The sequence below is a fragment of the Neopsephotus bourkii genome, unplaced genomic scaffold (assembly GCF_033783945.1).
Source record: "Neopsephotus bourkii isolate Nb327-2 ecotype Australia unplaced genomic scaffold, CSIRO-AGI_Nbou_v1 NB_1557, whole genome shotgun sequence".
NCBI classification, from domain to species: domain Eukaryota; kingdom Metazoa; phylum Chordata; class Aves; order Psittaciformes; family Psittacidae; genus Neopsephotus; species Neopsephotus bourkii.
In genome coordinates, this window is record NW_026902033.1 from 778769 (window position 1) to 805470 (window position 26702).

At 59.9% G+C, this 26702-nt stretch overlaps 3 protein-coding genes and 1 long non-coding RNA gene across 6 annotated transcripts; all 4 read right to left on the reverse strand.

Annotated features, from left to right (window-relative positions):
• Positions 1 to 1722: 1722 nt before the first annotated feature.
• MTCH2 (mitochondrial carrier 2) lies at positions 1723 to 6786 on the reverse strand. Its single transcript, XM_061370970.1, has 13 exons — positions 6624 to 6786; positions 6450 to 6534; positions 6263 to 6369; positions 6144 to 6170; positions 5074 to 5127; positions 4942 to 4999; positions 4781 to 4832; positions 4627 to 4686; positions 4207 to 4300; positions 4074 to 4121; positions 2987 to 3054; positions 1942 to 2017; positions 1723 to 1860 (listed from the first exon to the last, which is right to left on the reverse strand). The coding sequence occupies exons 1-13, from the start codon at positions 6708 to 6710 to the stop codon at positions 1774 to 1776; spliced, it is 903 nt and encodes a 300-aa protein (XP_061226954.1). The 5' UTR covers positions 6711 to 6786; the 3' UTR covers positions 1723 to 1773.
• Positions 6787 to 7161: 375 nt separating this feature from the next.
• Positions 7162 to 10165, reverse strand: LOC133221836 (cytosolic carboxypeptidase 2-like). Its single transcript, XM_061371033.1, has 8 exons — positions 10049 to 10165; positions 9851 to 9965; positions 9620 to 9801; positions 9217 to 9526; positions 8512 to 9135; positions 8249 to 8427; positions 8094 to 8199; positions 7162 to 7552 (listed from the first exon to the last, which is right to left on the reverse strand). The coding sequence occupies exons 1-8, from the start codon at positions 10152 to 10154 to the stop codon at positions 7162 to 7164; spliced, it is 2013 nt and encodes a 670-aa protein (XP_061227017.1). The 5' UTR covers positions 10155 to 10165.
• Positions 10166 to 10412: 247 nt separating this feature from the next.
• On the reverse strand, positions 10413 to 21274 carry FNBP4 (formin binding protein 4). 3 transcript variants are annotated; one of them, XM_061371029.1, is made up of 17 exons: positions 21108 to 21274; positions 20815 to 20886; positions 19169 to 19305; positions 18856 to 19066; positions 18097 to 18247; positions 17899 to 18004; positions 17412 to 17753; positions 17123 to 17333; positions 15724 to 15842; positions 13532 to 13636; positions 13169 to 13302; positions 12753 to 12850; positions 12062 to 12246; positions 11492 to 11725; positions 10882 to 11409; positions 10629 to 10786; positions 10413 to 10531 (listed from the first exon to the last, which is right to left on the reverse strand). In XM_061371029.1, the coding sequence occupies exons 1-17, from the start codon at positions 21232 to 21234 to the stop codon at positions 10441 to 10443; spliced, it is 3009 nt and encodes a 1002-aa protein (XP_061227013.1). In that variant the 5' UTR covers positions 21235 to 21274; the 3' UTR covers positions 10413 to 10440. The 3 variants fall into 3 exon arrangements, with proteins under 3 accessions (XP_061227013.1, XP_061227011.1, XP_061227014.1); XM_061371027.1 differs by having other exon boundaries at positions 17899 to 18007; XM_061371030.1 differs by lacking the exon at positions 12753 to 12850 and having other exon boundaries at positions 11492 to 11808; positions 17899 to 18007; positions 21108 to 21271.
• A 1226-nt stretch (positions 21275 to 22500) lies between these two features.
• Positions 22501 to 23501, reverse strand: LOC133221798 (uncharacterized). Its single transcript, XR_009728073.1, has 3 exons — positions 23352 to 23501; positions 22715 to 22819; positions 22501 to 22599 (listed from the first exon to the last, which is right to left on the reverse strand). It is a non-coding gene; the product is annotated as an uncharacterized LOC133221798 (long non-coding RNA).
• Between the last annotated feature and the right edge of the window lie 3201 nt (positions 23502 to 26702).

Here is a 26702-nt window from a genome sequence, read left to right on the forward strand (position 1 = left end):
CCTAACGGGTGGGAAACCTCTTCTAACCGGAGGGAAACGGCTCCTAACAGGTGTAAACGGCTCCTAACTGGATAAAACCGGCTCCTAACAGGAGGGAAACGGCTCCTAAAGGGTGTGAAACAGCTCCTAACAGGAGGGAAACGGCTCCTAATGGTCGGGCAACCCCATTACCGGGCATGCAACAGCCCCTCATGGGTGTGGGACGGTCCCTAATGGGCATTCAACAGCCCCCAATGGGTGTGCAACCCCCTTACTGGGTGTACTTACGGAACAGGTACCATCCCCTAAGGGGTGAGCAGTGTCCCCTTATGGGCATGTGACAATCCCCACCGGGTGTTCAACAGCTCCTAACGGGTGTGCAACAGCCGCAATGGGTGGGCAACAGCTCCTGAGCAGCAGGCAACCCATTACAGGGTGTGCAACAGCCCCTAATAGGTGTGTGACAACCGCTCATAGGTGGGCAACAGCCCCCAGAGGGTGTAGAACCCTGGTACCAGGTGTGTAACACCCCCCAACCCCGGGTGTGCAGACCTCTGCCTGGGTGCCCAACAGCCCCCACCGGTTGTCCAAGCCTTGCTCTGGGGGTGTAACCCCCTCCCCAGCTTGGCACCCAGACCCATGGTGTGCACCCGCTATTGCAGCTCACAACCCCATCATCACATGTACAACCCCATCATCAGGTGTACAACCCCATCATCAGGTGCATAACCCCAACATCACATGTACAAGCCCCTGATGGTGTACAACCCCATCATCAGGTGTACAACCCCATCATCACGTGTACAACCCCACCATCAGGTGTATAACCCCAACATCAGGTGCATAACCCCAACATCACATGTACAAGCCCCTGATGGTGTACAACCCCATCATCAGATGTATAACCCCATCATCAGGTGTACAAGCCCCTGATGGTGTACAGCCCCATCATCAGGTGTATAACCCCAACATCACGTGTACAACCCCATCATCACGTGTACAACCCCATCATCAGGTGTACAAGCCCCTGACGGTGTACAACCCCATCATCAGGTGTATAACCCCATTATCAGGTATACAACCCCATCATCAGGTGTACAAGCCCCTGATGGTGTACAACCCCAGCATCAGGTGTACAACCCCCTGACAGGGTGTACAACACCCCCCCCTTTCATTCCACAGCTGGGATGTGTCCCCCGCCACGTGTCCCCTCATACCAGGGTCTGAGGGTACCGTACCCCCCCCTCCATGGCTGCTGGCGCCTGGGACCACCACCGGTGGGATCGATCCCACCTCTGCCCCCAGCCCCCATCACCCCCCAGTGTTACTGAGTGACCCCAACCCTCACAGCCAACCAGGGCGGCTGTAGGCAAGGCGGGTGACACGGGTACACCCGCTCCTTCGCCAGCGGGTGACAGCTCCGCCTGTTGCCATCCCATCAGCGAATTCCCTCTGTGGAGACAGCCTCAAGGCTCGGGGAAGGCTCTGGATGGGCAGCAGGAGGGGGATTGCTCCCAGTGGCTTTACCAGCAACACCGCTTTGAGGTGAAAGGCACCCACCACAGGCACAGCATTGGGCGATGAGAACGGGTCGGGCAAACAGCAGGGAATAGGGAATGGAAGGGATGGGGAACGGTGGCGCCGGTCCCGGTGACAAACACCCCACACACACACATCCACCGGCACCGAGCACTGGCTTCATCTTAAAAAACTGTATATAGAAATCACCACTGCCTTGGAATCCTTTTCCCTATGGATCCGTGCGTTGGATCCGCGCCGTTCCCGCTGCCGGCATCAACGGAACCTCCGCTCCTCCCACACGTACCGCTTCCCAACCGGCACCTTCCGGAAGAACAGCGTGTTCCCTCGGCTCATGTTGCCCTACAAGAGGGGGAGCAATGGGGCTGGGTGAGGTTGAGCCCTGCAGGTTCCCCCCTCTCCACCCCATGGGTTGGTACTCACCTCCCTGCGCAGCTGGCTCCAGCAATCCAGCCAGGATGAGTAGGAGGGGGCGTAGGGAAGGAGGCCCCCAGCGAGGCTGTGGAAAGGGAGAGACCCATAGGGATCAACCAGGCTCGGGGCTGGGTCCTGCACTGGGGCCACAACAGCCCCATGGAGCGCTCCAGGCTTGGGGAGAGCGGCTGGAAACTGCTGGTGGCAAAGGAGCTGCTGGAGCTGAGCAGGAGCAGCTTGAGCCCAGGCAGCCAAGGAGCCCCCAGCGTCCTGGCCTGCACCAGCACCAGTGCGGCAGCAGGAGCAGGGCAGGGATTGGGCCCCTGTGCTGGGCACTGGGGAGGCTGCACCTCGGATCCTGGGCTCAGCTCTGGGCCCCTCACTGCAAGAGAGACCTTGAGGGGCTGGAGCGGGGCCAGAGCAGGGCAACGGAGCTGGGGCAGGGCCTGGAGCCCAAGTGTGATGGGGAAGGGCTGAGGGAGCTGGGGGGTTCAGATGGAGAAGAGAAGGCTCAGGGGGGACCTGATGGCTGCCTCCAACTGCCTGACAGGAGGATGGAGCCAGGAGGGGCTGGGCTCTGCTCCCAAGGAACAAGGGATGGGACAAGAGGAACCGGCCTCAAGCTGCACCAGGGCAGGGTTAGATGGAGCTGAGGAACAATTCCTGCCCCAGAGGGTGCTCAGGCATTGGAACAGGCTGCCCAGGGAACCGGCCCTGCAAGTGCTCCCACACTGTGTACATGCAGCCCCCAGTGCCATGGGTTAGGGGTGCCATGGCAATGCTTGGACCTGATGGTCCTGAAGCTCTTTTCCATCCTGGCTGCTTCCCTCATTCCCTGACTCCGGAGCATTGCTCCTATCCAGGACCAAGCCCTGCACCAGGCTGAACCCCAAACTGCCCCTTTGGATGCTGCCCTCCCCATAAGGAACCAGCCCCACGCTGAGCTTGGACCAGGCTCTGGCAGCCAGGACTGCTGGGAAGGCAGCTTGGGGGGGGCACAGGGACACAGGGTCCCCCTCAAGAGGCCCCCTAGAGTTGGGGGGCTCAGACTCACCCGCAGTCATTGACAGCCATCAGGTTGGAGACGAGGACGAAGGGGTAGGTCAGCATGCTAGCGAAGAACTGCGAAGCACAGAGGGGCTCCAGTGGGAATCTGCCCCCTCCCCTCCATGTGGGGTGAGGCACCCCCAGAAATCCACAGGGATCCCCCCAGGCTCCCTATGGAACAAGGCCAGGAGCCCATAGGGGTGCAGGGTGATGATGCACATCCTCCATGGAGCACCCCCTTCCTCCATGGGCTGCTCCCTGTGGAGCCTGGCTCTGCCCTTCCAGCCCAGCAACCACAGGACAGCAGGAGGTACAGGAACACCTCATTCCCTTTGGGATTCCATTCCCTTGGGGAAAGGGGGATTCCGTTCCCTTGGGGAAAGGGGGATTCCGTTCCCTTGGGGGAAAGGGGATTCCGTTCCCTTGGGGGAAAGGGGGATTCCGTTCCCTTGGGGAAAGGGGGATTCCGTTCCCTTGGGGAAAGGGGGATTCCGTTCCCTTGGGGGGGAAGGGGATTCCGTTCCCTTGGGGAAAGGGGGATTCCATTCCCTTGGGGAAAGGGGGATGATTCCATTCCCTTGGGGAAGGGGGATGATTCCATTCCCTTGGGGAAAGGGGGATGATTCCATTCCCTTGGGGAAAGGGGGATGATTCCATTCCCTTGGGGAAAGGGGGATGATTCCATTCCCTTGGGGAAAGGGGGACGATTCCATTCCCTTGGGGAAAGGGGGACGATTCCATTCCCTTGGGGAAGGGGGATGATTCCATTCCCTTGGGGAAAGGGGGACGATTCCATTCCCTTGGGGAAGGGGGATGATTCCATTCCCTTGGGGAAAGGGGGATGATTCCATTCCCTTGGGGAAAGGGGGATGATTCCATTCCCTTGGGGAAAGGGGGATGATTCCATTCCCTTGGGATAAAGGGGACGATTCCATTCCCTTGGGGAAAGGGGGACGATTCCATTCCCTTGGGGAAAGGGGGATTCCGTTCCCTTGGGGAAAGGGGGATTCCGTTCCCTTGGGGAAAGGGGGATTCATTCCCTTCACCCTCCCTGCAGGAAGGCACCGTTCCCCCTGTGCACCCACTGTACTCACCCCAGTAACTGCCTGGGAGTAGCTCTTTATCTCAGCCATGGTGGAGACCTGCAGGAGGAGGAAAAGCCCCTTGAACCCCCTGGATCTTCACTGGTGCCACCCCAAAAGCGGCCCCTGTCCCCGGAGCCCGTACCCCGTTCTCCAGCGCGTACGTGTTGATGAGGTAGGCCAGCATGTTACAGAGCCAGAGCGAGAGGATGTCCCCGAGCAGGCGGGGGATGAGGCCGCTGCAAGAGAAGAGCCAGCAGGAACGTGAGCCTGGGATGGGGCTGGATCCAGGGGAAAGGAGCCTGGAGCTCCCCTGCAGCGCTGGGGGAGATGGAGAGGACCCCGGTGCAGAGGGACCCGGAGCATCCCCACTGGTGGCCAGGGGAAGGGTCAGGATCCCCTTTACCAACCCAGAGCACTGGGTATTAAGGGAAGGATGGAAACCCACAGTCCCCAGCAGCACCCAGAGCCCAATGAGACGAGAGGGCAGAGCTGAGGCTGGAGCAGGGAACAACATCCCTGGATGTGGGGAGCACCCCCCCATGTCCCCATGGGCATCACTCACGCAAAGAAGCCCAGGATCCCTTCTTCCCGGTAGATGGTGGCGAAGGCGCTTAGTGTCCCACTGGGAGAAAGAGCAAAGGGGGGGGGCATGGGTGGGGGGACCCCATGGGTGGGGGGGCAGCCCCATCTCCATAGCAGAACCCCCCCCCCCATACCTGTACTTGGTCTCCCGGCCGATGAACTGCACCATGCAGCGGAGGGTGATCACTGCAGGCAGAGACAAGCAAGGGGGGGTCAAGGGTGGGGGGCACAGGGATACCCCAATGACACAGCAGTGACAGCGCCCATCACCCAGCTGGGGTGGGGGGGCACCTACCGTGGAAGGGGTGGGTGATGAGGGTGGCAGCGGAGCGAGCGACCATCTCTCGGGAGGTCTGGGGAGAAAGGGGGGGTCAGGGGCACACATGGAGCCCCTCACCCCCCCCCCCCAAACCCTCCTCATCCTCACCTCCTTCAGCACCTGCTCCAGCGATGACACCGGCTCCTTCTTGTTGGCTCCAGGCTGGGGAGGGAAAGGGGCATCGGGGGGGGGAAGAGACCCCCAAGAGGCACTGGGCCCTCCCCAGCAGCCCTGGAAGGATCCAGGTCCCACTGGGAGAGCCCCCCTGAGCTTTTCCCTTGCTGCTGGGATGCTCTGAGTGCAGCCATGGGGCACACGGGATGGAAGGAAGGGGGGATTGGAGGAGAAGGAAAGGGAGAAGGGATGGAGGGGAAGGACGAGGAATAGAAGGAAGGATTGGAGGGAAAGGACAGGAAGGAGGAATACAGGAAAAGGAGGAACTGGAGGGGAAGGAAAGGAAAAAGAGATGGGACAGAAAAGAGATTATAATGATGGAGAAAAAGAAGGGACTGGAGTAGAATGAGGGGAAAAAGCGATAGAGGAGAAGGAGAAAAAGAAGAAATAGAGGGAAATAAGGGATTAGAGTGGGAGGAGGGAAAGAAGGGATGGAGGAGAAGGAGAAGAAGGAATGGAGTGGAAGAAAGGGAAGAAGGAATAGGGAAGAGAGAGAAGAAGGAGGAATACAGGAAAACAAGGGATTTGAGTAGGCAGAGGGAAAGAAGGGATGGAGGAGAAGAAGAAGGAAGAATGGAAGAGAAGAAGGGATGGGAATGATGGAGGGGAAGGAGGGACGGGAATGATGGAGGGGAAGGAGGGACGGCAACGACGGGGGGGAAGGAGGGACGGCAACGACGGGGGGGAAGGAGGGACGGCAACGAGGGAAGGAGGGATGGTAATGACGGGGGGAAGGAGGGATGGGAAGTAAGGAGGGGAAGGAGGGAGGAGAAGGAGGGATGGGAATGAAGGAGGGGAAGGAGGGAGGAGAAGGAGGGATGGGAATGATGGAGGGGAAGGAGGGATGGGAATGAAGGAGGGGAAGGAGGGATGGGAGTGAAGGAGGGGAAGGAGGGATGGGAATGATGGAGGGGAAGGAGGGACGGCAATGACGGAGGGGAAAGAGGAATGGCAATGAAGGAGGGGCAGGAGTATTCCCTAGGGAGCAGGGTCCCTGCACCTACCCCAGCGTCCTCAGCCTCCTGGTACTGCTGCAGAGCAAAGGTCAGCGTTACCGCAGGCCCCGGGGCCGGGTCCACGCCAGCCCCGAGCCCCGGTGTGGTTCCCCCCTCTCCCCCGGTACCTGCAGCACTTTGCTGTGCACCACGGTGCCGATGGCGCTGGAGCAGAGGCGCGGGACGAGGCCTTTGAAGAGCCCCGCTCTGCCATCGACCTTCACGATGTGCTTGGCTACGGAAGGCGGAGGGGGGGGGTCAGAACCCACCACACCACCGGGACCCCCCTCCGTTAGCCCCGGTAGCAGCACTCACCATAGGAGAAGAGCCCCGGGAGCTGGTAGACCTGGCGGCCGAAGATGTTCCTCCCCAGCGTGGGTGGCAGCGGCTCGTACCCGACCTGCGGCGGGAGCGGGAGCCTGCAGCCGGCACCGGGAACCGGAGCCCCGCGGTACCCCCCCGGTCCCATCCCGTTCCCCTTCCGCTTACCTGCACCAGCACCTTCACGTACATGAGCGGCTGCGAGAGCACCGTGAGCCCCGAGCCCAGCAGCACCTGCGAGGCCGCGTCCGCCATGGTGCCGCCGGCGTCACGGCGCAGAAGGACACGGCCGCCGCTTCCGCTTCCGTCCTCCCACCGTCCCGGTACTTCCGGCGCGCCCGCGCACCGCTTCCGGGCGGGAGGGGGAGGGACTAAAGGGAGCTTTGAGGTGTCGCCATGGCAACCCGGGGAGCGGGTGTCACCGTGGTAAAGGCAGGCTACAGGCCTTGAGGCGTCGCCATGGAAACGGGCCTTGAGGGGGCTTAAGGCGTCGCCATGGTAACGGGCCTTGAGGGGCCTGAGGCGTCACCATGGTAACGGGCCTTGAGGGACCTGAAGCGCCGCCATGTTAACGGGCCTTGAGGGGCCTGAAGGGCCTGAGGCGTCGCCATGGTAACGGGGACTACGGGGCAGCCATGGCGGCGGGGCCCGGTGCCCGCGGGCGGAAGGAGGCGCCGGCAGGCGCAGTCCCGGCCCCGGCCCCGCTTTAATGGCGAACACAGGCGCAGCAGCGCGGGGCGGCCCGGAGGGACCGGATGGGGCCTGGAGCCGCGCTCGGAGCACGGCCCGGCCTGGTCCCCGCCGGGGCGGCTGCGACGGGAGAGGCCGCAGCGGCAGCACCGGGCCCCGCCGTGCCGTGGAGGGGCCCCGGGGGGCACGGAGCGACCCGCGCGGAGCCGCAGCGGTGGAGGCAGCGCCGCGGGTCCCGGCTCCGGGCGGCAGCGCTGAGGCCGCGCTCGGCGGCCCTGGCCCCGCGGCTCCGCAGCCGCTTCCTCCTGCGCTGCTCCGGCCGCAAAGCGGCGCGGGCTGAGCCCGAGCGGCGGCACCGCGGGAGCACCGGGAGCGCGTCCGACACCGAACTGTGAGAGCCGGCGGTGCTGCGGGGAGGGGGAGCGCGGTCAGCGGGCACTGGCACCACCGGCATCTGCATCGGCACCGGCACCAACACTGGCACTGGCACCAACACTGGCACCGGCATCAACACCAGCACCAACACCATCACCACCATCATCGTCAACACTGGCACCACCAGCAGCAGTACAAGCACCACCAGCACCAACACTGGCATCAGCACTGGCATTGGCACCAGCACCATGGGTGTGCCAGCACCAGCACCACGGCAGTAGACCAGCCCACCAGCACCACGCACCAACACCATCACCACCATCATCATCAACACTGGCACCACCAGCAGCAGTACCAGCACCACCAGCACCAACACTGGCATCAACACTGGCATTGGCACCGGCAACACCAGCACCAGCACCATCAGCAGCAGTACCAGCTCCACCAGCACCACCAGCAGTAGTACCAGCACCAGCACCACTGGCAGCAGCACCAGCACCATCATCAGCACCACTGGCACTGGCAGCAACACCATGACCACCAGCACCAACACCAGCACCAGCCAGGCTGTACCTGGACTCAAGCTCGGATGTGGCCACATCACTCCAGCTGCCAGCACCCCCCGGCTCATGGCCCAGCCACTGCCGCAGGAGCACATCCAGCTCCGCCACTGCTGGACCTGCAGAACACAGCTGGGGTCACCGCAGAGCTCAGTGCTGACACCGTGCCCCCATTGCCCCCCACCCTGTCCGGGGTGTTCTTGCTGAACATCAAAGGGAAGATGCGCTGGTGCAGCCGCAGCCCCACACCGGTCCCGCTGCCATCGCAGCCGTACATGACGACGTTGTTCTTCCGGCTGTGCCTGTGGTAGTCGCAGTACAGCACCACCTCCCGCTCCACCAGCACCCTGGGCGCACCAGGATGTGACCACCACCACCACCACCATAGGAGCACCAACACCATCCCATCACCTCCCAGTACCACCCCTCACCTCTCAACCATCGCCCATAGGTGCCACACTGCAGGGAACACTCCAGGCCTCGCTCCATAGGCACTGTTGGGATCCCAGCCGGACAGGGAGCACCGGGAATTCCCCACCACCACCCCATTGGGGTTGAGCATCGGCACCACGGTGAAGACAAAGAGGTGCCGCAGGAGGCCTCGGCTTGGGTACATGGTGTTGCCGGCCAGGCTGCGGCACAGCGCCTGCACCAGGTCGCCCATCAGGGCCCGCAGGTAGTGCTGCAGGTCCGTGTAGGGGTAGGGGTAGGAGTGGGCGAAGAAGCAGGTATCCCCATCATAGGGGAAGCACACAGCCCAGGAGAGGTGGAAAGCAGCCGGCTCCCGGTCACCGGCACCAGCACTGCGGTAGTACCAGACATGGGTGCCAACGTGGCACCAGCCGATGCCGCGGCTCTGGGCGTCCCGCTGGGAGTAGAGCAGCGGCCTCATGCCCTCGCCATAGAGACTCTTGGCTTTGGCGAGGTTGGCGATGGTGAAGTGGTACAGGGGCTCCCGGCGGGTGTTTTGGACATGGAAGTAGAACCATTGGGTGTGCTTGGTGGTGACCAGGTCTGGCCGCAGCCGCAGCCACAGCACATGCTCATAGGGCCCCCTGTGCGGTGTGAATGGGCCATGCTCTGGCTCCCAGCCCCACCAGGGCTTCCTCCCCTTGCCCCCCCAGCCCCTCTCTTACACCTTGACTGCTCTCTGCAGGCTGCTGCTCTCAAAGCGGGACTCAAAGAGCAGCGTCGAGTCCTGGGGCCCCCCCAAGGGTGCTGCTGCCCAGGACAGGGGCCCTGGGGCCCCCCCAATATGGGTGCCTTGGGGCACTGCAGAGAGGCCCAGCAATGGGGTTTGGCGAGGCAGAGGGGGCACCCATGGGTGCTGCCCGCTCCCTGGGCTGCAGTTATAGACAATGGTGCCCTGCTCCTCGCTGAGGGTGGCTGGGGCCTGCTCCATGCTCATGGGCTGGCAGAAGGGCTCCGGTTCAGGGGGTACCCACTCTGGGGTGGGGGGGCAGAGGATGGGGATGGGCACCATGGGCACGGCAGGGTCTGGTTGCAGGGGGGGGACACAGAGCAGGAGCTGCCCCTCACTGATGTGCTCGATGCTCTCCTCAGTGACCTCGCACTGCACAGGCCAGCGGGGAGGGGGCAGGAGCCCCCCCAGTGAGAGCCCAGCAATGGGACCCTGCAGCTCCCCCAGGGCCTCCCGGTGCTGCAGTGAGGGGCTCCAGGAGGAGCTGGGGGGGGCCCCAGTGTCAGGTTGGGGTGGGGGCACCCCAAAGCAAGGGCAGCCCCAGTGTGGGGTGGGGGGGTCCCCACTCACGGCTCAGCTCCTGCCCAGGATTGGTGCTGCCCATGCTGATCAGGAGCTCAGTGGGAGGCTGCTCCGTGGGGTCCCCCGAGGCCATGGGGCTCTTGTGTGCACTCAACTTGTGGCCTTGGGGGGAGCAACGCTGCAGCCCCACACTTGGGGGGGGGCCATAAGGGACCAATGGGGCAGCCACAGCCCCATCTTCCTACCTTGGGAGTAGCCGTAGTAGCTCAAGTGGTGATGCATGAAGCTGTTATAGGGGTCGGGGAGCAGAACCCCCCCAAACCCCCCTGGTTCCCCCTCCCTGGGCTGCATCGTGGCAAAAGCTCCGGTGCCGGCAGCGCCAGGACGCGGTCGCTGAGCAACCGGAGGCACTGGGACAGGAGCCAGAGGGATTCAGTGTCCCTGGGCAACACCGTAACGGGGCCCCAACAGCATCACCCTGAGCACCACCAGCCCCAAACCACCCCCGTCCCGCCGCACGGCACGTCCCAAACTCCTACAGTTTATTGGACAAGGGGCATGGGGAAGGGGCTGGAACTGTACATCTGTAAAAAAAGAGGAAGGAAAAGGGTCGGGAATGGCAACGGCTCCGGGGCCCTCACGTGCTCGACGCCGTTTTCCTCCGCTTGAGCCGCGCTCGCCAGTCCTCGGGCAGCGCCTCGAAGTTGGCGTTTCTCTCTGCCATGCCGCTGCGGGGACAAAGAGGGGTGTCAGCACCCCGGGGGGGGGACCCCGCTGCCCCTATGGGGATCATGGAAGCATCCCTGAAGCAAGGGACGCACGCACCTCATGAGCTGCTGCTGCTTCCACTCCTCGATGCGCCGCTGGGCCGTGGTCTCCCGGTCCTCCTCACTGGAGCTGGAGTTGTCCTCCTCGTCCAGCTCCCGCTGGATGCTCTGCCACTTCTTCACCAGCGAGGGCATCTTCGTCTTGCCCTTCTTGCCCTGTGCCAGGCACACACCAGGAGCCGCGGTGAGAGGCTGCCTGGGAAGCGTGGGGGGGAGAGGCACCGCAATGGCACCGGCGCGCACGCGCTCACCTTCTCCTTCCGCCCCTTCCTCGGCTTCTCCTTGTCCGGTGGCGGCGGTGGCGGTGCCTTGGGGACAGGCGGAGGGGGGGTTTGTGGTGGCGGCGGTGGCGGTGGCTGCTCGGCGGTGCCGGTGCTGGCAGCGGGCAGGGCCCCTCGCACCGGTGCCGGCTGCACGGCGGCCGCGGCCAGGCTGACGGAGGTGGCGCACTCCGAGTAGCTCATGAGGGGCGGCGCGGCGGGCGCGGTGACGCTCATGTACCCCGGCTGCAGCCCCATGGGGCTGGGCTGCGGGCCTGGCCCCATGCGGAGGTTGGGGCGAGCCTGGAGCTCGCTCTGCAGGCGCTGGCGAGGCCGGAGCGAGGCCAAGGGCACCGGGGAGGGCTGGTACTTGGCGGTGGGCAGCAGGGGCTGGCTGTAGAGCACGGGGCAGCTGCCGATGGTGGCCGCGCGCTGCAGCAGCGCCGGGGCCATCTCCACGGCTTTCCTCTTCGGTGGCTTCACTGAGAGCAGCGGCACGGGGCTGGCGTCAGCGGCAGGCTGGAGGGGAGCAGGGGGTGAGGGGCACAGCCACGAGGCCACGACCCAGCACCCTGCCATGGCCCGGTGGGGGAGCTCTCACCTGGGTGCTACCGGTGGCAGCCGGGCGTGGGAGAGGCTTCAGGGGAGCATCCTCCTCTGTGCCCGGGGCAGGCGGCTCCTCGCCCCCCTCATCTTCCATCTCCACCTCCTGGATCTCTCCATCTTCTCCCGGTGGTGGCGGTGGCGGAGGGGGCGGCGGAGGCGAATCCGGTGGTGGTGGAGGTGGAGGAGGCATTTCCAAAGGCAAAGGAGGCTGGAGGACCGGGACGGAAGACTGAAGCAGAGTCCAAAATGGGGTGAGCGGCATGAGAGACGGAGCAGGAACTTGGCCTGAGAAGGATTCTTTACAAAGGGAGCCTGAAGAATACACATTGACACCGGCTTGAAAACCCACGCTACGGACAGGGCTGCCTGCTCCTGCCTCCCTGCCGGGGCCCTGCAGGCAGAGCTCAGGCCATGGGCTCGCCTCCCATCCAACGGGACAACGCAGATGCTCCACTGACAGCACCACGAGGCCACAAGGAGGGATCCCTATCACCTGAGTGCTCGCTGCGGCCTCACAGCACCCGCTCTGGGGGCTCAGACCCCCCCGCTCCACCCCAAGCCGTACCTGCGGGGCGCTCGGCAGCATCCTCGGCGCGCTCTCCCTTGTCCTTTGGAGGTGCTTTGGGAGGACTGGCGCTGGCCTTCCCGTCGGACGTCGTCCGCTGCCCTTCGTCTTCGTCCTCCCCGTCGGGGAACTCCCACTGGGACTCTCCCGAGCGCTCGTTAACATAGAAATAGCGTCTATGCTCCCTAAATCACAAGAGACAGAAGGGAGATTTCAGCTTCCCTTCCCCGCCACCGCCGCGTGCTCTCGCAGGGGTTTCAGCGCCCTTGGCTTTGCGGCAGGGCCGCCACCGTTCCCAAAGCACCAAGGAGAGGACGGCAGGGAGCCCGCAGGCGCTTGGGCTCAAGAGCTCTTTTGCTGGCTGCCTGAAGCCCCCCCAACCCTCCTCGGGAAGGAGCAGCAGAGCGACGGCGCCAGCGCTGCCCCCTCGGGCTGGAAGTCGCCCTCCGAGAAGAGGCACCGGAGGGGGGGGAACAGCCCCGATGGAGAGGAGAGGCTGCCCCCCCCTACCCCCGTGGTGCGCGGAGGAGGCGGCTTTATAGGGTGTCAAAACCAACACAGTGAATGCTAGAGAGAGGGAGCGGATCTGGGAGCTGAAAAACAAAAGAGCAAAGATTTCAAAACAAAGGAAAAGCAATTCCATCCAGAAAAGGCATAAAAAGGGAAGGACAAAGAAATGTTTGGGTCTGACCTGCTGGCAGCAGACACAACTCTTGTTCTTCGTTCCGGCGGGGAGCTGGGCTTTGTCCTTGGGTAGAGCTGTTGGTCAGAAGAGGTGATCCAGCCATCCTGCAAAGTTCACAGAGCTCTCGCATGCGCGACCCCCCAGGCCCGCCCTCCAACAGCGCCTTCCACTCGGGAGAGTGCCCACGAGCTCTGTCCGATGGGGGGGATCCGCTCCGTCGCTTCGGGATCCTCCGGCTGTGGGCTGCTTGCCTCAAAGCCCACGGTGGTGCTGCTGCTCTCTGCCTGCCCAGCATTGCTAACACAGAAGCTTGCTCTCAAGTGTCCGAGAGGGGACGGCGCCCACGTCGTCGGGTGCTGATGGTCACAACTCATGTCTGAGATGTCAGAGATGAAAGGTGAGAAAGGGAGGAGAGCTCGTACCTGTCCCAGTGGCAGGACCAGCCTTTAGGGGTGGCGTTTATTTCGTATTGTTTGAGCTGCTCGGCGGCGTCTTGCAGTTTGCGTTTGAGGTAGATTCCATTGAGAGCACCTTCGCGCCAGTCTGCAATGCGGGTCTAGAGGGCAAGAAGGAGGGGATGGGGGGGAAGGTGTTGGGGGGAGGCTGAAAGCAGACCCCCCCTCTCCCTCCTGGGTTAGGGAGGAAGCCAGTGCCTCTGTGTAAAGCCATGCTCTTCCCCTCCATACATGGATGGAGGGCACACGGCCCCCAGCATCAGCAGGGAGGATGGGATCCTCTTTGGAACACAAGGACGGAGCGAATGGGGGGTCCCGAGGCTTGGTTACCTCTGTCTGCAACAGCAGCAGGTGGAAGTTGGAGATGGATTGCCTGTGGATGCCCAGGAACTCCAGTTTGTTAGTCAGGGTGTTGGCCAGCTCTCCGATCTGGAACTGACGGGGATAAAGGGGACAGAGTCAGGAGCCGCCCCCCCACAGCGGCACCGGGTGCCCGCGGCCCCCGCGGCTCGCTCCAGGCCATCCCGGCAAACGGGCTTTGGGATGGGGGTCCCTGTGAGCCCCGCTCCCTCCTATGCCCCGCTGGAGCTGAGGGAGCTGCCAGGGAATCCTGGCTTCTCCATGCAGGATCTCGTCCCAAAGGAGGGGAGGTTAAGTCCCTACATCTGCTCCAACTGCTTCCCAAAGGGAACGGGCTGGGATGCCGCTTCAGGATGCACTCGTGAGCAGGGACAGGATCTCCAGTAGGGATTCAGTCCCACAGTGACAGCCACCGCTCAACCGCAGCATCCAGCGGGAGCGAAACCCCAGTGTGGGCACTGCACAGGGCAAGGGGATCTCCACGTCCATCCCCCAGCTGAGGGGAGGCATGGAAGTGGCTCTAAGCCAAGGATGGGGACACCGGGAAGGGGTATCCCAATGGGAATGCTCTATAAAGGTCGTTTTCCCTTCACTCTTGAGGAGAGGCTTTAGCAGATGCCTGAGGCAGGGAAATGAACTCATTCCCATGTTAACTATGGAGAAGCCAGGGAATATCCCAGTGCTGAGGGTGAGCTGGCAGAGGAGGCCCTGCTGGATCCCTGCAAATCAGAGCTGGCAAAAGAGAGATTACCCCAACGTGATGAAGGCAATGCATTACCCGGGGAGATGGCATTCCTCCACCGGCTCCAAAGGGATCCTGTGTGGGATAGTGCCACACTGCACTGCCCATCCCAGAGCACCGGGGATGGCTTGAAAGGCTCCAGGGCCTGGTGCTGCTGGGGACTGTTTTACCTTCTTTTACTTGAAATTCAGTTAAAAACCTCCTCAAGCCTCAAGGGGATGCTGCTGTGCTGGGGCAGGGGCATCACATCTCAGCTCCCCTGGAGTTATTTCATAGGAGAGATGCAGCTCCCAGTGCCTAAAGGGGCTGCAGGGAACCTGGAGAGGGGCTTGGGACAAGAGCCTGTAGGGCCAGGCCAAGGGGAATGGCTTGAACCTGCCCGAGGGGAGACTGAGCTGAGCTCTTAGGCAGAAGCTCTTCCCTGTGAGGGTGCTGAGGCGCTGGCACAGGGTGCCCAGAGAAGCTGTGGCTGCCTCATCCCTGGCAGTGCTCAAGGACACAGGGGCTTGGAGCAAGCTGCTCCAGTGGAAGGGGTCCCTGCCCGTGGCAGGGTCTGGATGAGCTTTAAGCTCCCTTCCAGCCCAAACCATTCCATGGTTCTATGAATCTGCCAGGAAACCCTTTCCTTCCACACTGGAGGAATAATGAAGTGGCAGGAACAGAGGGCAGGGAGGAGGCTGGACTCTGACTTCCCATCAAGAAACCACCCAGCACACGTTGGTGCCGATGCCTGCCAGCAGAAGGATGCTTCGGAACCAAACTGAACAGCCCAGGTAATGAGCGAGCAGTGAATGCCAAGGACAAAGGTCCCCCTGACAGCTCTGTGTGTCCCTGCCACAGCCCCAGCGAGCAAACCAAGGCTGGGGAGTGCAAACCAGCAGCAGACGCTGCAGAAACCCCCAGGCTGGAGCTAACAACAGCTTTCCACCAGTGACCCTGGGAGGAAGGGAAGAGCAAGAGGTACCAGCAGGCTCCAGAAACAGAGAGATTACGGACGAGGAGTCTTCAGCCTGGGAACGGGACGTGCCACCGGACTGTAACATGGTTATTGGTGAAAAGAGAGTCAAGACAAACACGTCCCCCTCTGTCACAAGACCCAGGGCTCTGGCTCTGGACCCCCCACAGCCCCCCCTTGGAGTCCTTGTAATGGGTTTTCCAAGCCTTTGCTGCTGGCTCCTGGTAGGGTACCAGCATCGGGGATGCCAGCCCCAGTGCTGCACGGCTGCTCTCAGAGCAGGATCTAACCCTGGGATCTGAGGTTTAGGGCTTCCACAGGGATACAGGTGCCATCCCCACGGGCACATGGCACAAAGGCACCACCCAAAGCTCAAGCATCCCCGTGGCTGCTGGCCTCCTATGGGCAGAGGAGCCAGCGTGTCCCTCCATGCTGCTGCTGACACGCACCTCCACGGCTCCATACCTTGAGGTCCTGCTCCTCCTCTTCCATTTTGGGTGGCCCCTGGTTTTTGGCCTTCTCCTGGGGCTCCTCAGGCTCTGGTTCTTTGTCTGGAATGGCATCGGTTGTTTCCATGCTGGCTGCTGCAGAAGGAAGGAGAGGTTGGTTCTCCCACCAGTACAGACCCAGCTGGAGAGGGCAGGGATGGAGCCTCCTTTCCTATAGGAGCCACTGACAAGAGCCTGGAGTTAAAAGGGAGAGGGTGGTTGCCTCTGGGGTTGGTCCTTGAAGGAGGAGCCTGGAGTTAAGGAAGCACGAAGGGAGCTGCTCACCAGGTGGCCACAGTGCTTTCATCACGAGGAATTAGCAGGTATTAGGTAAGTTTATCACCATCAGAGCTCCCCACAAGTTGGCTCAATGCAAGCTTCTGCCTCCATAGCCTGGCAGGGCAGTTGTGCCCAATGCACTGCCCAAGTGCCACATCCAGCAGGGCAGTTTGTGAGGGATTCCTCAGGCCCTCGGGGTTAAACCCCCCAATTCCCAGTGTGTCCTGGTGCTCAGAGCTCCCTTAATCCCCTGCAGCAGCAAAGGGGCTCAGCTATAAATGGCTTATTTTGGAGTAACAGCTCCCTGTTGAGTGGGAAACCAGCTCCACGGCTGCAGGAGGCACAGGGAATGCCATCCAATGGAAACACCTCGGGAGCCAACCTCACACCAGGCCTGATCCTGGATAGGAAGGATCCTCTGCCTGCAGCAGGCACCCCTTAGGGCCACAGCAATCCCCCTGTGGGCAGGCTCCATCTCCCTCTTGAGCTCAGGGCACTTGTGGGGCAGCTTTTCCTGGACACAGGGGTTGTTTCCCCATGGCTGTGCCATGGGGCAGGGAGCTGGACCAAAGCCCCGTGCTGGTGAGGGACTGGGACCGGCACATCCAGAGCCCCAGGGCTACCAGGGGAGGGCTGGTACAGGCAGCAAAGGGCAGGGTGCAGCAGAGCACTGCAAGTGCCATACACCCATCTCCTTCCCCATAGGCACTATGTTTATAGGATGCTCCCACTGCACTGCTCTCAACATGGGTGTGATGAGTCCGAAAGAGCAGGGGCAGCAGAGCACCACCAGGGGCATGGGGCTGCTGTTGCTCGAGGGGTAGAGCTGACACCCCCCCCGGATCCAGCAGCCTCACGTGAACTGGGTTGTCCTCACAGTGAGGTTCTGCTCCATAGCACTGAGCACAGGCACTCTGCACTGACAGAAGCACCAGATTTGGGCACCCTCCACCCATGCTCCTTAATGGGATGAAGGACAGAACCTGGCAGTGCCCATCCCGGCACCTCCAAGTGCCACAGGGGCTCCAGGACACCCCCTTTGGGAGAAGAGCTGCAGCCCATCCAACCCCCTGCTCCCAAGGGAGCTTTCCCATTACCTGCTTCTCCCGGATCCGGGCTTTCCCGGCCCGTTTTGCTGGAGCCCCTGCTGGCAGACTCGGGGCTGGCAGCTCCCACAAAGAGCTTCCATTTGCCCCGTTTGGAGGCCATCCTCCGGGCTGGATCCTGTGGGGCCGACTGGCTCCCATCGGACAGCGGGCTGGAGCCGGCCCCACTGCCATCGCCCTCCTCCAGGGCACGCAGCTCCGCCTGTAGGGGACACATTGGGACATGAGCATCCTCCATAGGGAAAAGGCCTCATTCCCAGGGTAAAGCCTCGCTCCTCACCTTCTTCCTCTCCAGCACCATCTCCAGCTCGAGGGTGTCCTGCTCCTCCTCCTCCTCAGCGCTCTCCCCTGACTGCACCACGCTGCACAGCTCCTCCTGCAGCGGGTCCTCCACGAGGGGATCCCTGCTGGGCTCCGGCTCCTCCGGAGCCACCGGGGCCTCTTCTGCTTTCACCTCCTCCTCTGGAGGGGGCTCCACTTCCTCTTTGCAGATCACCTTCCTCCTCCACCGCTCCTCCTCCTCCTTCACCACATCGGGCACCAGCGGTGCCAGGAGGGCTGCGGCCACCCCCTTCTTCTCCTCCTCGCTGTTGGAGAGGGCCTGAACACCCTCATTCACCTCCTGCAGGTCAAACCCCACCGTGAGCTCCCAGCCCCACACAGGAAGGAGCCCGTGTTGATGGGGCACCTCTTTTGAGCTGCCAGCCCAAAGGGCATCTCCAAGCCCTGTGGCCACCAGAGCCCGGTGCTGAGCACATCCGACTGACCTTCTTCACCTCCCGCTTGGTGATGGGGGTCCCCCGGCCGACCCCCTTCTCCTGGGGGTACACCTCAGCTGCTGCTACAAAGCCACCATTGGCGCCTGCCACGGTGCTGCTGAGGAAGAAGAGAGGGTGTGAAGGGCAGGAATGGGGACCACATCCCCACAAGTGCCCCTATAGGGTCTGGGGGGGGGGGTCACTGACCTGTGTTGGTAATGCTGCAGGCCCTGGACCTGTGTGGCCAGGTACTGTGGCAGCTCCCAGGTCACCTCGTTGCTCTGGGTGTTCCAGTAGTAGTAGCAGTCCGTGTTCTCATCCCACACCTCCTGCCAGTCACCCATCTCCAGCTCCCCCACTGCCAGGGACAAGGACAGGATGTGACCCACAGCACAACACCGAGCCCATAAGGGAGGTGATCCTGCCCCTCTGCTCTGTGAGTGCTGGTGTCCCCAGCATAGAGGCCATGGAGCTGTTGGAGCAAGGCCAGAGGAGGCCACGAGGATGCTCAAGGGCTGGAGCAGCTCCTGCATGGGGCCAGGCTGAGAACACTGGGGCTGCATGGAGAGCTCAGAGCAGCCTCCAGTGTCTGAAGGGGGCTACAAGGATGCTGGAAAGGGCTCTTCATAGGGACTGGAGCAATGGGACAAGGGGTGATGGGTTCAGAGTGAAACAGGGGAAGTTCAGGTTGGGGATATGGCAGAAGCTCTTCCCTGTGAGGGTGCTGAGGCGCTGGCACAGGGTGCCCAGAGAAGCTGTGGCTGCCCCATCCCTGGCAGTGCTCAAGGCCAGGTTGGACACAGGGGCTTGGAGCAAGCTGCTCCAGTGGAAGGGGTTGGGGTTGGAGCTGGATGAGCTCTAAGCCCCCTTCCAACCCAACCCATTCTCCAGTTCCATGTTTCTGCTGTCACCCTCCCATTCCCCAGTGACGCCCCCTTGCCCCCCCAGGGCGGGTGAGGGCCTCACCTCCAGCCAGGGAGCACTGGGTATCGTACTGCCACTCCTGTGCAGGCACCGGCTCAGCACCGTTGGCTGTGCCCGAGGGCTGCCCTGAGCCGGGGTCCTTGGGCTCCGGGCGGGGAGGTGTGGGGGGAAGGACAGAGGAGGAGGAGGATGAGGAGGCCGAGGCTGCAGCAGGCTCTGCAGGCTGTGGGGGAGCCGTGATGGCATCGATCTCCTGCGGAAACAACAGCCCCATGGTCAGGTTCTGATCCCAATAGAGGGGAGAGGGGAGCCCAGCACCGCAGAGCATGGAGCTCCCCCCCGGAGCTGCACTCACCGCTAGGAAATTGGCCAAGGTGCTGTCGATATCCGAGGAATTGTTGCCATTGGCATCCACGGAACGGGATGACTTCTCTGGGGTCTCACCCTCCTCATCATCACTGTCTGCATAGGCACCGAGCAGGCACAGACCGCCTGGGGAAGGCAGTGAGGGATCCTCAGGGGCTGCTCCGCATTAAAGCAGCCATAGGGATAGCTCCTGACCCCCAAAATCCAAGAGGGAACAGCCCCCAGCTGCACTGGGAATGGGAAATACATTCCTTGGGTGGTAAAAATCCCAGTGGTGGAACAAAACTGGGAGGAGAAAAGAATTCCCCAGCCCTGGAAAAATAAAAGGATGGGCAAGAAGCCTATCCTGACTGCAAATCATTCAGGGGGAGTCACTGCTCCCAACATAACCGTATTCTGGGTTGAGTTTAACAGGATGCTGGGGAGGGCTCTTCATCAGGGACTGCAGTGACAGGACAAGGGGTGATGGGTTCAGACTGGAACAGGGGAGATCCAGGCTGGAGATAAGGCAGCAGCTCTTCCCTGTGAGGGTGCTGAGGCGCTGGCACAGGGTGCCCAGAGAAGCTGTGGCTGCCCCATCCCTGGCAGTGCTCAAGGACACAGGGGCTTGGAGCAAGCTGCTCCAGTGGAAGGGGTTGGGGTTGGAGCTGGAGGAGCTTTCAGGTCCCTTCCAACCCAAACCAGGCTGGGATGCTGTGATTTAAGGATTAATAGTAGGTAATAACAGGTAAGGAAAAAGAGTTATCACTTGTTGTTCCAAACAGGAGTAACAGCCTGGAGAAGAGAAGCTGCGTGGAGACCTCAGAGCAGCTTCCAGTGTCTGAAGGGGGCCTATAGGGATGCTGGGGAGGGACTCTTCATTAGGGACTGCAGTGACAGGACAAGGGGTAATGGGTTCAAACTGAAACAGGGGAAGTTTAGATTGGATCTAAGGAGGAAATTCTTTCCTGTGAGGGTGCTGAGGCACTGGAATGGGTGCCCAGGGAGGTTGTGAATGCTCCATCCCTGGCAGTGTTCAAGGCCAGGTTGGACAGAGCCTTGGGTGCCATGGTTTAGTGTGAGGTGTCCCTGCCCATTGCACGGGGTTGGAACTGGATGGTGTTAAGCTCCTTTCCAACCCAAACCATTCTATAGTTCTAGAAAAACACCCTGGGTGGAAAATTACCCCATTATCTGCATTTTTAAGGGAAGAAATCATCATTTAAAGAGGGGATTTAATATCACACCGCCCCCTTGAGAAACAGCAAAGTGGGGATAAAACCCCTGTTTCCCCCCCAAAAATGAGGGGGGGAATCACTCCATAGCATCCTGAATGGACTTAAATGGGATCATCACCCTAAATCTGTAAGAAATGGGAAAATGAGGGTAAAGAAGTGATTACCCCCCCCGGGGAATAACCCCCCCCCAAAGCAATTCAAATGATGCTGGCACCCTAATAATAAGGTATTTAGGATGGGGTTAATTCACCCCGTTGTAAAACAAACCACCCCACTATCATAAACACCCTGAAGTGATAAAACCCCACCGATTTCCCCCATTTCCCGACGGCAAAACACCTTCTTTTCAAGCAACGCAGCCGCCCCATGCCTTTTTAGGGCGGTTTTCACCTCATTTTACCTCAGGAAAACCTCGTACCTGTGGGCTTAACGGCTGCGGCCGTTGGGGGGAGCGGGTGGCGGGGGGGGTCCGTGAGTGCTTCGGGTTCGTCTGTGAAGGGGATTAAGGGGTTAAAAGGGGGATCATTGAGCAGGGGGAAGGCGGTGGGGAGGGGGGGAACGCGCGTCACCCCCCTCCCACCGCCTTCCCCCTGCCTTAGGCCGCGGCGCTACGAGGAGGCCGCGCTGAGGCCTGCATAGGCCGCGGTAACAAAGCGCTACCCCCCCCCTCCCACCGCATCTCCCACCGGTACCGCCCCCGTCCCCCTTTACCCGGTTCGGAACCGGACTCCGGTCCCTCGGGAGCCGCTGCAGCCGCAGCCTCGTCCCGGCGGGGGCCCGGAGGGGAGAGCTGCAGGATGGGCCGGCGGCACGGAGCCGAGCGGGACTTCTTCCCCATGGCGGCGGCGGCGGAGGAAGGAGCGGCGCCTCAGGGAGGGACGCAGTGCGTCGTGACGTCAAGGGGCGGGGCTTCGCGGAGCTCCGCCCATCCCGTTGGGGTTATGGAGCCCGTTGTACCCTATAGACCTGTTCCTCCCCTATAGCCCCATCCCTGCCCTATAGATAGCTTGGGTTTATAGACCCATTCCTGCCCTATAGACACCCTGGGTTTATAGCCTCAGCCCTCCCCTACAGATCCATCCCTGCCCTATAGACACCTTGGGTTTATAGCCTCAGTCGTGTCCTATAGACCCATCCCTGACCTATAGACCGGTTCCTCCCTTATAGATCCATCCCTGCCCTATAGACCCATCTCTGCCCTATAGACACCCTGTGTTTATAGCCTCAGCCCTCCCCTATAGACCCATCCCTGCCCTATAGACACCCTGGGTTTATAGCCTCAGTCCTGTCCTATAGACCCATCCCTGCCCTATAACATAGTGTTGCCCCCTGAACCTCTAGGTCCCATGCATGCCCTGTAACACAGTGCTACCCTGTGAACATATAGCTCTGTTCCTGCCCTATAGGCCCCTTCCAGACCTATAGCCCCATTCCTGTCCTGGAGCACAGTACCGGCCCCTGAGTTTAAGCTCCCTCCCTGCCCCGTGAGTCTATAGTGTCTCTCTTGCCCTCTAGCACCGTGCCACCCTGGGAGCCTATAGCTCTGTCCCTGACCCATGGCCCTATAACCCCATCCCTGCCCTAGAGCAGTGCTAACCTAGGAGCCTATAGCCCCACTCCTGGCCCTCAAACCTATCAGCTCCATCATTGCTCTATAGCACAATGCCTCCCCCCTTAGCCTATAGTCCCTGTCCTGCCTTAGAGTACGGTGCTGCCACTTGAGCCTATAGCTCCATCCCGGCCCTATAACCCCATCCTGCCCTTCAGAGCTGTAACCCCACCCTCTGCTATAGCATAATCCAACCCTTAGGGGCTATATAGCCCCATGGAGCACGGTGGTACCACCCCCAGCCATGCCATAGGGCACAGTGCAGCCCTGCCGCTGCAGGACACAAACCCATAACAACACTTGGAGTTTATTAACCAAAACCACACCAAATAAATAACAGCGAGGGGATGGCACTGGGGATGGGGGGGGGAGCATTGGCAGCACCCCCAGGCCCTGCTCATCACCCCATTGAGGAACAGGGTGAGGTGACCCCCTCCCCATTCCCCAAACTGGGTGTTGATGGGGACAGAATGAGGGTGAACAGCACCGGGGGCTGTGGGGCTGGCTCTAGCTGCGGCGGTACAGGCGGTCCCGGGTGGCCACGCTCACCTTCTGCTGGTAGTCCTCTATCTTCTCAGAGAGCTTCTGGTAGAGCTGGGCCAGGGCACAGAGCAGGAGGTGAGGGCTCCCCCCCTTTGATCCCGCCCCACATCCAGCTCGGAGCAGGGGACACCATGGGGATGCTCCATAGGGAAGGGGTCGGTCCTACCTCCACGCTGTGCTGGCTGGCGGTGCTCTCCCGCAGCGCCTGCAGCAGTTGGTCGATGGCGGTATAGGGCAGCCACACCATGGGGGCTGTGGCTGAGAGTGGGAACTGGGGGGACACACACACACAGAGGGGATGTTGGGGTGCGATGGCAGCAGAACCGCTCCTCACCATGGGCACAGTGAGCACCCGCATGGGTACAACAGGGACATGGGATGGGTTGGGATGCAGGGAGATTAAAGCTCCTCCAGCTCCAACCCCAACCCCTTCCACTGGAGCAGCTTGCTCCAAGCCCCTGTGTCCTTGAGCACTGCCAGGGATGGGGCAGCCACAGCTTCTCTGGGCACCCTGTGCCAGCGCCTCAGCACCCTCACAGGGAAGAGCTTCTGCCTAAGAGCTCAGCTCAGTCTCCCCTCGGGCAGGTTCAAGCCATTCCCCTTGGCCTGTCCCTACAGGCCCTTGTCCCAAGCCCCTCTCCAGGTTTCCTGCAGCCCCTTTAGGCACTGGAGCTGCTCTCAGGTCTCCCCTTCAGGAGCCTTCTCTTGTCCAGTCTGCCCCAGCCCAGCTCCCTCAGCCTGGCTCCATGGCAGAGCTGCTCCATCCAAGCAGGATGTGCCCCAGGGACATCCCAAAGCCTCACCTCGATTCCAAAGTACCGGTGCCCTTTCCCCAGCACAGCATCCACGTACTCCAGCACCAAGTCCACCGCCTCCTCCAGCAGGTCATAGCTGAGATAGAGCCGCAGGAGCTGGGCAGCATCCACCTCCTGTGGGCAAAGGGGGAACCATCAACCAGGAGCCACCACGATGCTGGGGGAACCTGCTCCGAGCCTCAGGAATAGGCACAAAGCTGGGAATGGGAATGGAGCTGGGAGTGGGAATGGAGCTGGGAATGGGAATGGAGCTGGGAATGGGAATGGAGCTGGGAATGGGAAAGGAGCTGGGAATGGGAATGGAGCTGGGAATGGGAATGGAGCTGGGAATGGGAATGGAGCTGGGAATGGGAATGGAGCTGGGAATGGGAATGGAGCTGGGAATGAGAATGGAGCTGGGAATGGGAATGGAGCTGGGAGTGGGAATGGAGCTGGGAATGGGAATGGAGCTGGGAATGGGAATGGAGCTGGGAATGGGAATGGAGCTGGGAATGGGAATGGAGCTGGGAATGGAATGAAGCTGGGAATGGGAATGGAGCTGGGAATGGAGCTGGGAATGGGAATGGAGCTGGGAATGGGAATGGAGCTGGGAATGAGAACGGAGCTGGGAATGAGAACGGAGCTGGGAATGAGAATGGAGCTGGGAATGGGAACGGAGCTGGGAATGGGAACGGAGCTGGGAATGGGAATGGAGCTGGGAATGAGAATGGAGCTGGGAATGGGAATGGAGCTGGGAATGGGAATGGAGCTGGGAATGGAATGGAGCTGGGAATGGAATGGAGCTGGGAATGGGAATGGAGCTGGGAATGGGAATAGAGCTGGGAATGGGAATGGAGCTGGGAATGGAATGGAGATGGGAATGGGAATGGAGATGGGAATGGGAATGGAGCTGGGAATGGAGCTGGGAATGGGAATGGAGCTGGGAATGGGAATGGAGCTGGGAATGGGAATGGAGCTGGGAATGGGAACGGGGCTGGGAATGGAGCTGGGAATAGGAACAGGAATGGGAATGGAGCTGGGAATGGGAACAGGGCTTGGAATGGGAACGGAGCTGGGGATGGAGCTGGGAATGGGGATGGGAATGGGAATGGAGCTCAGAATGGGAACGGGAATGGGAATGAGGCTCGGAATAGGAACAGGAATGGGAACAGGGCTTGGAATGGGAATGGGGAACAGAATGGAATGGAGCTGGGAATGGGAATGGAGCTGGGAATGGGAATAGAGCTGGGAATGGGAATGGAGCTGGGAATGGGAATGGAGCTGGGAATGGGAATGGAGCTGGGAATGGGAATAGAGCTGGGAATGGGAATGGAGCTGGGAATGGGAATGGAGCTTGGAATGGGAATGGGAATGGGAATGGAGCTCAGAATGGGAATGGGAATGGGAATGGAGCTGGGAATGGGAATGGGGCTGGGCAATGGGAATGGAGCTGGGAATGGGACAAAGCTTTGCTTAAATGCATAGAAACAGTCTCCAAGGCTTTAAAGATTATGCATACATTGAAAATTAAATTGTTGAACATCTATGTTTTGATGGGTTAGGGTCACGAATGTTTGGTATTCAAGGAAAAATTCTCATGTTAGTGAAAGTTGAGACTGGTTATTGTGAACTTCATTACTGGATGCTAATTAGGAGAATTTTAAATTAGTGATGAATAAAATCGGGTGGCAATGTCTTATATGAGAAGGATCAAAACCAATTAGATAGATATTGGCAGAGAAACAGTTGTTGGTCATGTTGCTGTTTGGTAACAGAAAGGAGACTTCATCCAACATCTGCAATTTTGAAGCACAGAAAGCAGTCAGGCTCTGTCTTACCTTGCTTCATGTAGCCATCCTGCTGCATCTTTCTTTTAGCCAATCACCACAAGAAAGCGTCTCCATGAAAATGAGGAGGAATCTGGCTCTTCAAAGCGTGCTGTTCCTTCTACATCATTGCAAAAAATGAGGTGAAGAAAAAAAGAGAAAGTGACTTTTGTTACTTATAGCTTTTTTATGGAAAGCAGATTTTTTTACTCAAGAAAAATCTTAATAATGGAATAAATGTTAAAGATGCAATTGCTAAATAAAAATAACTTTGTAAGACTGAAGTGACTGCTGTGTATGCATCCATCTTTTGGTTAAAGACACTTACTGTAAATTGATTTGGAAAGACTAACGCTTGAAATAACCAACATCAAGTAGGAATTAAGGTAAGACATTCATGAGTTGGGTTTTCTTATATCTGTCTGTTGCAGAGATCTTTTGTGCTTTGAGACATTTGATGTTTAACATCCATGTTAATGATAAAATGACAATTCTTGTACATTAACCGGAGAAAAACATCCATGGGCATCTGGATTTAAAAAAATACCACACTGGTATGTGGTTTTGGTTCAAATCCACTCTGGATACCCAGGGGTGAAAAAACATCTGTCCTCCCAACAATCCCTTCTTGGTGTACCTACCTAGCCTATCAATTGGAACATCCTCCAAGAGTTCTGATACTCTCTATAGCCCACCTCAAGGAAAAGGGATATGTGGCTGCCATCTGCTAGTAAAAGCATCACAAAGGACTCAGTGTGTTTGGGCCAGGTTTCTGAGCTGCTGTATGGCAAAAGCCAGGACCTTATGATTTGGTTACCAGTTTAAAAAGACCTGCATCATTGCAGATGAGAAGGTAGTTCTCAAGCTGCTGCTTATCCTGCAAATTAACTGTACTTGGTCTCTAGATAGACTGTAACTTATTCCTCATTCCTCTCTCTTTTTTGCATCCTGCTGTTGGTGATGAATTTTGGGCTTTTTTGTTTTGCTTTGCTTAACTACTTTGCTTGGAGCCTTTCCCTAAGTCCTAAGACCTGCTTTCTAGTGAAACCTTAGCTTTGATGTCACTCATTTGAAGTCAAACCTTTGAGCCCATGCTGTGTGTTCATCATTTTACTTCAGAAAGCTCTCTTAAGTTTCATTTTTCCACAGAGTAAGTTTGGGAGGTGTTACTAAATTCTGCTGAGGTAAAGTCGCATCCAATTTTCACTTAGACAAGAAATTATTGTTTCTTTATTATCTGTTACTCACAGCATGAGTGTTTCCAGCATAACTTGCATGGTTTCAACGGGCATGGGTGGACAGCGTTTGCATGTCAGCTGTACGAGCGCAGTGGGACCACAAAGGATGCGCCCTGCGGTGCCGGTAAGAGCCAAGCCACGCGTGACCGAGCTCGGGGCGGGTGCAAGAGCCCCGCTTACCCTCGAGCAGCTGTTGCTAAGGCGGCTGCCGCCGTTGGGAGATGTCTTTGCACCCCGATGGCCGAGCACCGGTTCTGAGCTGTGTTCCGCCTGAGGACCGGCCTTTGGAGTTCTCA